Source organism: Parasteatoda tepidariorum, chromosome 7 (genome assembly GCF_982258835.1).
Source record: "Parasteatoda tepidariorum strain Cologne lab strain chromosome 7, Ptep-v5.0, whole genome shotgun sequence".
NCBI lineage: Eukaryota > Metazoa > Arthropoda > Arachnida > Araneae > Theridiidae > Parasteatoda > Parasteatoda tepidariorum.
Genome location: NC_141761.1, coordinates 19,752,253 through 19,764,307, shown reverse-complemented (window position 1 = coordinate 19,764,307; position 12,055 = coordinate 19,752,253). Strand labels below are relative to the sequence as shown.

At 27.3% G+C, this 12,055-nt stretch overlaps 1 protein-coding gene across 8 annotated transcripts in view; it reads left to right on the top strand.

Annotated features, from left to right (window-relative positions):
- The window catches only part of LOC122271814 (voltage-dependent calcium channel subunit alpha-2/delta-3), a 485,956-nt gene that overhangs the window by 461,345 nt on the left and 12,556 nt on the right, over positions 1-12,055 (top strand). For all 8 annotated transcript variants that reach the window (XM_087167453.1, XM_087167454.1, XM_087167451.1 and 5 more), the window contains 4 exons: positions 2,563-2,644; positions 9,846-9,959; positions 11,586-11,698; positions 11,819-11,958. In XM_087167453.1, coding sequence (XP_087023579.1) covers positions 2,563-2,644; positions 9,846-9,959; positions 11,586-11,698; positions 11,819-11,958 — 449 coding nt within the window. The remainder of the gene's footprint in view (positions 1-2,562; positions 2,645-9,845; positions 9,960-11,585; positions 11,699-11,818; positions 11,959-12,055) is intronic.

The following is a 12,055-nucleotide window of genomic DNA, read 5'->3' as shown; positions in this document are numbered from 1 at the left end:
AGTCGTAAAATTTCTCTTTTCGAACCTATTCTAAAACCATGAAAAGTAATGTCCACTTTCAAGTAAGAAAACTGTAGTATTTGGGGAAACATTTGTTTTCTAATTTGCATAATAGCTCATAACAAGACAAAAAAACAAAATCAGGAACATACTAATGTCTTGAGTACAGACATTTATATAATTTAAATAATCACCTCAAGAAAATTAAGACATAATTAATTCAACTAGGTAACTGGTTCTTAAACTGGTTAAATTTAAAAAGTGCTGGCTTAGTAAATACTTTTAGTTATTTGTAGAATCGATAAAAATCAAAGTTTTGCAACAACAAAAAAATGTCTGGCTTATTCCATTCTTGGATCAAGTTTTTGCATTGATACAGATTTTGCATTTAAATCGCTGTATGCAAAAAGGGCTTCGGTCTTGAAAAACTGTTTTCTGTCAGGGTAAATAGTCAATCATTATAATGTCTCTTCTTTTGTAACAATTGTTTGAAGCAGATGGGAAAAAAGGGACATGACTCTTCTTATTTTCTTTTAACACAGTTAGTCTCATTTTAAAATGCCTAACAAGTTTATCATCTTGTTTCCTCATGTGTTGTTGTTTCCACATGTGTTGAAATAAATGGTGGTTTTAAATAGCTATTGCTAAAACTCTTTTGAAAATTACACAAAATGATGTGGGTTTCAACTCTTCTCCATTACATTAAAAAACAATTTGCTTAAAGTTCCCACATATTTTAACTCTTTACTTTTTTTCTCATTACGTTCACCGATTTTTTATTAATCTAATGCAGCATTCAAGCAAAGGTAATATTATAAGGAAACACTTCAGATTTTACCCTTGTTGTTTTTGGAATTGTGTGCAGAAGTTGAGCAATGATCAACTGATCTAGTATGTTCTCTGACTTAACTAATTTACCTATTTTAAAGATACTAGCTAGGCTAAAATTTTTGTTCGCCATTATTTTACAGTCATCAAAAACCTGAACAATTTTTAAAATTTTAACAAATGTAGTATGAAGAACTTAATTAAAACATGGTTATTACAATAATAATAAATCAAAATAAGGTTGTCATACGGTTTCGATGTTTCAAAAAAAATGCTTTGCTTAGTAAAAAATGAGTAACTGTGCATTTTTTATTCTGAGGAAAAACAATTGCATAATTTCAAAACACAGGCAAAAACTAGGTGCCTCTGGATTGAGGAACGATAATCTATATAGTTTAATTATATGGCTATATTAGATTAGAGTATGTAGTTTAATTTTCGATTCTTCAAATTCAACAATTTAGAAGGTACTTACTCACCAAATATATGATTGCTGATATCGAGCTGGGGAACGAAAATTTTGTGCCCTGCTTTATACCCTTAATATCATTTTAGTATTATAGTGATAAAAAGGTATTGACACAAGAATTTCACTAAACGAAGCTACTGTAAGAACCCACTAACAAAATACTAAATTGTACAATATTTACTAACTGTTAATGCAACTCTAACTGCTATTTTGACATCATAAAAACTCCTGCTGGCACAAGATTTGTCTGTTTAGTAGCTCTTGTTGTCTTTTTATTGTTTAATATATAGTTCTGTGGTTAATTCATTTTAAATAGAAATGTTGGGTTAGTTGTTTTCTTTGACCACTGGTCAACAAGCAAGAAAGTGTAAATTATAGTTTTAGAATTATTTATACATGTATATAATTTCATTATTTTATTTTAATGACTTAAAAAATAGGTTACTACAATCAGTTTTGAAAACCTTTTGCATGGGCACCCTCTCGAAATCCAATTAATTAAAAAAACTATATTTTGCCTAATTGTATTTTATTAATTTTAAATGTTAGAAAATTGATTGGGCTTTTTAGAAAATTAAAAACAGTTCTTGTTATATTAAAACTATTCTGGTTTATAAACCCACTACAAATGTTGCATTTTTAAATTTATATCTTTAAAATTAACTATTATACCTGCATTGATAGTTAAAACGATGGATGGATGGATATATTTTTTTCTAATTGGAAGATATAGCAAAAACAATTATTTAATATTAAATTTAAAATTATAGAGCACTAGAACTCTGTTTATTCCTTTTGAGCTCATACTGTATTTTAATTAAAAAATTTAAATAAAGTTTGTTATTTATTATCTGTTTTAAATTTTTTATAGTAATTAAATTGTAAATTTTTGCTTTGTAGCTTCAATTAAGTTATTGAAATTGTAAAAATTTCTGCTCTACAATGCATGTAAATATATTTTGCAATGAAAAACGGTTTTTGAATTATTTAAAAGAACATTTTACTAGTTGCACCCCTTGGGAATAATTTCTGTTGGTGCCCTTAACTCCTAGGTGACTTTCATTAACTACTGATTGGAAGCAAGCGTATTGCATTTATAAATATTACTTTTAACTATCTTCAAATTTATCTATATTCTTATGACATTGCCAATAAAACAAACCTACTGCTTTTATTCTTTGTTTTGGAACTGAAAAATATTTCTTCCTGTTTTGGTTAGCATATAAAAAGTTTAATTGAAATCATTAAATGTGTCTTTGTTTTAGGTGAAAAAGATTTAATACAAAGTCTGGTGTTTGATGCTAAAGCAACTTCTGTAGAATGTGAAAAAATAACTTCAATGGATGAGTAAGCAATAATTTTTTCATATTATTGATAAATCATAAGAATGAAACATCCAGTTTTATTATATTATATTCTTCATAAAGAAACAATTATAATAATTCATAAAGAATTTAACAAAAACATTATTCTTTTATCAACTTCCTTCAACATTTTTCATTTCTGTTTGAAACATATGATGTTTACATTGGGGCCAAGCAGCCATTTTTGCTAAATAACATGCCTCCAAAAAAATACTTAGCAAAAATAAAATTAAGAAGAATGTTATAAATACTATGTGTTTTAATTCCAAAATAAGCCACTTAATCACATCACAGAAGAGTAAATGCCACCTTCAAATGAGAAAAATAAGATTCATTAATTAATTGAACCGTTTGTAAGGAAATTTATGAATGCATGCAGGTGTGACTCCGATTTCCGCATAGGAACACAATATACACTCCAAAATCTCTATAATGAAACATAATCAATATTTCACCATCTTTTTGACCATAAAGTAGGCCTGACCACTTCGGATAAGAATAAAGTGTCATTTTCTTTATTCCTAGAGATTTATTGACATAAAACTAATATAATATAACATCAAACTAAATATTGGCTTGAATTATTTCCTGGCGAGAATGTTTACTTCAAAAGCGCAAAAATATTTAACCCCTGTTTTTGTAGTAATTTTCTTGGAATTAAGAAAAAAGATAAAATTTCAGGTGCTATATTGAAATGAACAGTTCAGTTCGGGCTCTCTGATGGACATTACAATAACATTACGTCTGTGGAATCGAATAGCTTGTGATACTTCATATATTGGTCGTTAAAATTGAAGGGTTGTACTAATAGAGAGAGTTGTGTTAACTGTCTTAATTTCTACTAGTCAGCAAAACTAAGAATTTCTGCAAGAAAATTGAATGCTAGTTCTAAGCACTAACATATTTTTACAAACTTTTAAGCAAACTTCTTGTCCTGGTATTATTTTCAGTAAATAAACTTCTTGATTTGGATTATTTTATGCCATCAAATTTTTTGATTTCTGTTACTTCACCTAATTTTTCATTTTTCTCTTTTACTAGCTGTGTTCCAATGAAGTAGTTTTGTTGGTCAAACATTATGTTTGAAATAATTTTGCAAAATTTTATTATTCTCTTATCAATAGGCTCTTTAAAGAAATAAAAAAAATAAAAACTGAAATCTGTAAAATACTTTTTTTGGAATGTTTATCAAATCTGTGGTCATTATGCCTGATTATGCATCATATGGCCCAGATTTGATTCCTGACCTGTGTATCAGGTTACTGTTCAATCAGGTTTTGTTCCTTCTATAGGCAATAAATAAGTAACTTATCTTCTTGGAAATAGTTAACCATTCAGCGGGTTGTCGCTGTTTTTTGGCTCTCCACCACAAAAGTAAGACACCCCCAGGTCTTACCAAGACATTTGCTCTAGAATCAACTGCTGAGTTCTCCTGCCTTGATCGAAATTTGTATTATCTACTTCTTCTTGTTTGCTAGGATTAAATTTTCTTTTTAATTGTTAACAATAAACCCAATTCAAGGTAGAGTTACCAAGGTTAGAGTTGTCCTCTCCTATAAAACAAACTGATTTTTTCAATTGTTTCATAATACATTGCATTGTCTCATTGCAAATCTTATTTTATTTCTATCAAATGCTTCACAGTTATAGACATAATGCTGATATATAAGCGAAATAATTTATAAGCATAAGTATTGTAAGACTATGAGTATATCTTTATCAGTGCTGTTAAAGTGAATTTTCAATTCATCTTAAGATATCCTTTTTCTATAGTTAATCATTTTGTTAATATTTCCTTTAGCAAGCTAAATTTTTACTTTAAACTAGGTTTCCTATTAAATATTTTCATTGTGTATTTTTAAATTACCTTTCAAACAAAAGAAAAAGTATTATGAAACTTATTTATTTTAACTTATGTGTCTACATCTATAAAAAACAAATTTGATATCAACATTTTTAATTACAGGATGAGCTAAAATAGCATAAATAATTCTAAACAGTGAAACTAGTCTGCAGTCACTACAGTTTTGACAAATAAAAAGCATTCATATATGTTTTAGCCCTAAAATAAAGAGTATTTGATAAATATATAATTTACCAACTTTTATTTTAGGAACTATCCTAGCTTAGGTGGAACAGAGGTTGATTTTGTATGGTTGTGTCTAAATAAAATTTTCTAAAATATCCACAAAAATTTTTAAAAATAAATTTTTTGGAGAAAAATCTTATTTCAACTGGTGCATTTATATGCATGTGTTCTTCTACTTTTTAATTTAAACTTTCATTTTAACCCTTAAATTGCTCGATAGCTAATTTTTATGTAAGTTTTCTTTTAACTGTAAAAATATATGTAATGTAGTTTATATAATAAATATAAAGTAAAATAATAAATGTAGCTTATAAAAAACTTACAATATTTGAAAATAGTTCATTAATTTTAAAACATTAAATTAATATGTAAAGAAAATTATATGTTTGCTTTTTTTTGTTGAATCTTTATATCTGTTAGACTTTGAATTAATAAGGTGTGAAGTTATTTACTGTCACAGACCTCTGTAATTAATTATATACCTTAATTTTTTTAACTAACTTTTATTTTATCATTTAATGCTTAAGCCCGCTAGTTCTTCTGATGTCATTAATGCCCAGGTAATGTTTGTAGATGAGTAATTAATCTAAATGATCAGTTTTTTTAATTGTTAATTGCAATATTCATGATTTAAATCAATTGTGACTTCTTTAATTAATGGTTTAAATCAGTTGTGATTTCTTTAGCTTTAAAAAATTAAAAAACTACTTTAACATGTTTTTTTTAATTGTATGATACAAAAAAAATATTTGGTGTAAGCTAAACCTGTTATCATTTTTAATTCTTTCATTTTGGCGAATAAAAAATAAAAATCTGATATCCAACACTACAATATCTTATATTAAACAGTTTTTGTTATTATTTATTACAATTTTTTAAAAATTAAGTGACAAATTAAAAATTTCATCAATTTTTCTTCTTTGTTATTTTTATTGAAAAAATAAATTTTATAATTTCTTGCATATTTTTAATCTTGAACTAATCGTGAAACTTTTTCATTTATTTTTGTTTTTAAATTACATATTAAAAATCACTTTTGTTTATTAAGATATGTAATCAATACATTATGTATCAATTTGTTATTCACGTAACATTTCATTTAAAGTTAAAGGAAGTGAATCTTTGTGATGAAATGTTAAATGTCAATAAAAATCACAGATTAAAATTTAAAATCACAAATGGTAAAATTTTTATCAAAAACTTATTTGTGTTTCGGTAAAAACAGAAAAACAAACCTTTTAAGAACCTATGTGTGACTCGGTAAAAACAGAAATGATTAAAATCCACCTTCATCAGTAGATGGATTTTAATCATTTCTGTTATTACAATTCCTGGATTTTATCTCACTAGTGAAGCTGCATTGTTGGGACACCAAAACACATATAGGTATATAATCAAATTTTTACCATTTGTGATTTTAAATGTTTTTATTGAAATTTGCATTTCATTATTGATGTGTGTTTATTAGTCTCCTTATTTATATTCAGTAAATGTTTCCATCGCTGAGAATCATACTCTATGTTTAAAATTATTTTATGTAATGTATGTAATTAGTAAAGGTCTCAACTATGCATCTAATGGAATAACACATGTGTTAACTTATCTCCATTTCTTCTAAATGATCATTGGTGAAATTACTTTCTTTCTCTGTAAATGAGTTTATAAGTCACTGTATTAACATTTGTTTGCTTTAAAATGTAGTTATAAAACTATTTTTTCTTAAGAACAAAGTTTGTATGCTAAGACGACACACACTATATGAGCGTAAGAAAAATTCCACCAGTCCCTTTACCTTATGAAAATTTGCTAGTTCCAATAGCTTAACTTAATTAGCATATGTGAATCTGACAAAACACAAAAAATTATTACAATAGGGACAATTTCGTAGAATTAGTATAAAATTGTGATGCCCGGTGGCTGAGTTGGAGCACTTCGCTCCCGTGCCACAGGTCCTGGGTTCGATCCTCGGGGTCGGGCAAAGTTAACTCATCCCTTTAGTAGGTCGATAAATGAGTACCAAGCATGCTTAGGAACTAAACACTGGAGGTTTCGCGTTCGGCTGACCACCTAACCGGAATGTCTGCTCCTGCACCCCAGAGCCTAAAGTCGAGAAAACTGAGATTGGCACAGTAGGCCTTGGGCCTCTATGGGCTATTGCTCCACTGAGTTTAGTTTAGTATAAAATTGCATTGGTATGCATTAGTAATTCATTGAAGAAGCAACCTTGTAATTTTGCAATCTGTAATAATCATCTTTAAATTTCTACCTGCTTTTGTGTAAGTGTTTTCTCCCACAATATTTATATTCTGCCACAATTTTCTAATGAGTTGCCTGGTTGTAAAACCTGCTATTTAAAGGTGACAACAAACCATAATAAAAAGTTTGTTGACAATTAATAAACTAATAAAAATGGAATTAAAGAATCTGTTAAAAAAATTTAGTATGCAATAAAAATTTAGTTTGTGATGATAGATTTGATTTTTTTTTCTTTTTAAAATGTGCATTTAGCAGGTTTTACATCTGAACTACTCAAATATATTTTCATGTAGATAGCCATGGAGAAAAGGTAAGAGAAATGTGTGTTAATAATGCTATTTTCCTTATCATTTTGTATTTTTGAAGCTCATCATACTGGATTGTAAGTATGTTCTGTATTTTTATAATGATATTTAGCTTCAATGTTATACTTAAGAGGTGTCACAACATTCTATCATTGAATTAAAAAAAATTTATTTTTTATTTCAAATTTATGTATTTTTTAGCATTAATGTTAATCAGTATATTCATAATTTATGTAATTTACTATTCAAAATTGCAATGTGTTTTGCAGCAATAAATTTTTAAATGTAGCTAATGTGTTTTACTTCACCCAGGGTATTGTACATGTTCCTATTCGGTTTTATATGTAAGAGTCAGTTACATTTCTGGATCATAATTTATAAATTTTATACATAATTTTTGTTTTAATTATATTCTTTCTTTGCTGCAAAAAGTTTTAACCTATTAACATCAAAAACTTAAAATTTTAAATCCTTAAATAATGTTTAATTATAAAGAATGGATAAATTTTATTAATTACTACAAATTTTATTCAGAAAAAATGCTATACTACATAGTTCTGCTCTTAGACAATATGGAAATATCTTCTTTTTTTATTAAGCATTTTGTTCATGATTCACTTGAAAATTCCTAAACATATTAAATTTTCAGTTAATATTTCAATGAGCTACTCAATTTACAGCTGATAAGCTAAAGAATCTGAAGCTTTATAACGGTATTTTAACTAGTGTTTATTATTATTGTGGAGTCAAAATGCTAAATTGGTCACTTTTGTGCAACAAAAAATTGCAAAATATTTTGATCTTCGTCTCTCTATGTTTTCAAATGTATGAGCATTAAACTTAGTATGTGTGGAATTATTTTTGCACTAAATTTTGATATCTATGTGCTTTAAATTTATTGTTAAAAAAATGCTGTCTATTTAGCTCTTGGCATTTTTTTCATTATTATTATCCTAAGACAAGTTCTAAAAAATATAAGTTCTGCTAATTTTTGAAAGCTAGTTAAAATTCCTATCAATGATCTAGAATAAATAACGTAAAAATATCTGATTATGGTTTATTTTTTCACAGTTAATGTTAGACTGTCATTATTTTTATTCTGTCACTATTTTTCAGATTTTTCGAGCAGAATCATGAATAGAATTCTCGAAAAGAAAGTAAATAACAATTTACACCTTTAACAGGATTAATCGCATTCTGTTTCATGTATTTATTTTGAAACTAAATTAATCACAAGCATTAATTTGAGGACAATAAATTACAGTTTTGTTCTTTCTTATTACAGTCAAAAAACTGATTATTTTATAAGGCCCATTTTAACATTTAGGGAGGTATTTTCTCTATTTTTAGAAATTGAGTCTTATGTTATTTTAGAATATGTTTTTTTTTCCTATTTTATTTAACTTGCAAGTCTAAACACATTGGTTTACATAGTGAAATCAAGTAATGAAATAATTCAGACTATATGGAAATTGCCCAGTACACTATCGATTGTTTAAAATTATGAAGGGCATTTTGGCTTGTAATTGCTGAAAAATATATTGACATTTAAAAGTATTTGAATCATTTTTCAAAGTTATCAACAGCAGGTGCAACCTTCAGGGAAAAGGGGAGTGTCAGCCAAACTGAATAACTAATTAGTCTATTGTCTCGTTTTCTAGAAGATAAGAAAAGTGGGAGGGTCAGAGGAATATTTTAAGGATTGCTAAAACATTTCATAGTTATATGTAAGAAAAGCTCCTTGAAAGCTTGGTTTTTATTCATTTGGTTAAAAGATCCATAAAAGAAAAAGTTGAAATAATGAAACTCTTAGCAGGGCTTTAAATTCTAACGATATTAGCAGAACTAAATGTTTTGCTCGTCATATTTTACATTCATGCAAAATATGAACAATTTTTTAGAATATTAGTACATGTAATATTAAGAACTTTTGGGGGACAAATATATTTATTTGAATTCTAATAATGTTAAATCAAAATAGGTTGTCTTAAAGTCTAAATTCATACAAAAGCAATGATTTTGTAAGTGAAAAGTGGATGACATAGCATTTTTGTTCGGAAGGAAAATGCTGTTGCTTGATTTCAAAATACTTCAATGTGCTGGTTTATTGAAGATCTTTAAAGTAAGCGTCTATAACTCGCCATGTATAATCGCATCATTTGGAAATTTCATGCTCCCTCTTAGATTAGGGAGGGAAAAAAACTGTTACATTATATAAGTAAAATGAAATAATTTATGTAAGTTGTTTTCTTATGTATATTTTTTTATTAAATTTAAACTCAGATTTAAGAAGCGTCTGGATTTAACAGGCATTTTTCTGTTTCCCAAGCCGCTCCTTAAATACGTGTCTCATTTTACTTTCTTTGTAAATTGATAGAGAATTGATACTGTTCTAATTTAGTTTATTGTGTTTTTCTGATGGAAACATTTACACAATATATAAAATAAGCCTTAAGTTTAAATATTGCATATTATTTCTTGTGTGTCTTGTTAACAAAGCAATATCTTATAGCATTAGATGGTTATATTTTCAGACAAAAATTTGTGAAGATGTTTGGTATAACTGTTACATTTATTGCAACAAGAAGTGGACTTTTAAGATTTGTAGATCTCCGATCTTCAGCTGATAAATACAATTCAACTGAAAAGTAAGTTTGTTTTAAATAATAGCTAATTTTCTTCAGTTTTAAATCATTAAATGTTTGATTCCTGAAATAATGTAAAAAAAATAAAGCAGAAATTTTTGCTTTTCTTTGTTTTTATATCTTTTTTACTGGCAACACAAATTTCCTATCTTTTTAATATCACAGAGAATATTTCTTTTTATAAAGCAATTGGTATTGTAAACAGGCATATTTACAACTAGGTAAAAAAGCTTCAAAATTTAACTTTACAAATGCTCTAAAAACTAAATTATTTGCTACATTGATATTTAATTTGCATTTGACATATTAATTAAATATGAGCTACATTTTTTTAACAGAAGGATTTTAAAATGTCAGTGCATTATTGTTTGAATAGAGTGAGGAATTAAAGATTCATCATTCAATAAATTGTTGTGACTTTCAATATTAACTCCTCTTTGGTGTAAAGTTAATTATAAAACGTAAAGCACTTTTCTGAAATCTATTAAAGATAGGTTTATCTTAGTAAAGGATTGAGTCAGTGATGGTATGGTCATTAACACTGATGTATTCAATCTTCTACATCATCTCCATTCCTTTATTATTTTTTCACTACTATTATTATATTTTTCCTTATTTATGACCACCCTCAGTGTCAACTGTGTGGTTCTGGAGCACCAATGAATAGAGAGCACCTCCATTGCTGTAGGAGGCTCCACGGACTTGAATCGGAGACCGCAAGATATTGGCGTGCCAGAGAGCTTTTGGAGAGATTACTTCGGTCTTTTGTTATTTTCTATTTTTATTGTTCCTCTGTGTTATTGTTTGTATTCCCTGCCATTGGAAATAAATAAAAAATGTATTTTTCCTTTTTTTGCCACTTTTAAATTTGAATCAAAAATTAATTTGGTCCATTGGTGAACTTTTGACTCTTAGAAAATATAAATTGATCTCTAAATTGAACAAACTCTAGGCAAATATTTCAATTTTTTCTTAATGTCTTCTTCTTTTTAAAAAAAATATGGAAAAAAATATATTTTATAAAAATGTTGTTTCTATAGTTCACAATTACAGTATGCTCTAAAATAATGAAAAATGTACTTTTCTTGATATTGTGTGTAAACAATTCAAGCTAGAGCTGTGAAAAATATTGTAGAATAACCCGAAAAATTGTAGCAGCTTGTCAATCACCATGTAGTAGTTTGTAAATAGCATGCATTCAGTGAAACTAACCCAGAGTTAGAGCTAGCTCAAGTGTTGCCAATTTAGATAAAGAAATATTCACAATTTCGCTGCCCCCTAAAACAAAAATATATAATAAAGTGAAACAATTCGTGATATTTAATATTAATCTATCAGTTAAAAATATTTTTACAATTTATTTTATAACGTTATATTGTTAAAATGTTTCTTAAGTTATGTGTTATTTTTATACATTCACCATATAGTGATCTGACGTTATAACATTTGTATTTATATGGACTGTAGAAGAGATCGCTTTACTTATCCTCAACTGTATGAAACTAACCATTTTTCTCATATCAGTTAAAAATTATGTTTCAAATTTATCAATGTATTATTTGATTTTAAGGTCTTCATCTAAACCATAATTCTTCCATTTTCATTTTAACTTTATTATTATTTCTCTAGGCCAATATTTGAAACTCATACAAAAGCAACTGAAGAAGAATACTACAAACGAGCAGTAGATTTCCATAACATCAATAGTTCAGCATTCGTCTTTTCAGTACCTTATGATGCTGGTATAGATATACTAATTTTAAATAACACCTCTTATGGCTCTGTTGTGAATTAATTGAGTGTTTACTTTTATTTTTCTGTTGGCATTGATAAAAAAAAAATAAGTGATAAATTCTTGACAGGTAACAAGAAAGGTAGTTTAGTCACTGGAAGTCATGCCATATTTCTTGGAAGTGGGAAAAAAAGAGCCCCAGCTGCTGTTGTAGGATTGCAGTTTCATCATTCAACATTTGCAGATCAATTTTTTGATCATACCTCTAAAGCAAGTTTCTATTTTTTCTCCTTATAAATTAAATCATATGCTATTGGAAATCAAGCTCGTAATTTACAAATAATAATCAAGTAATTAGACTAAAACA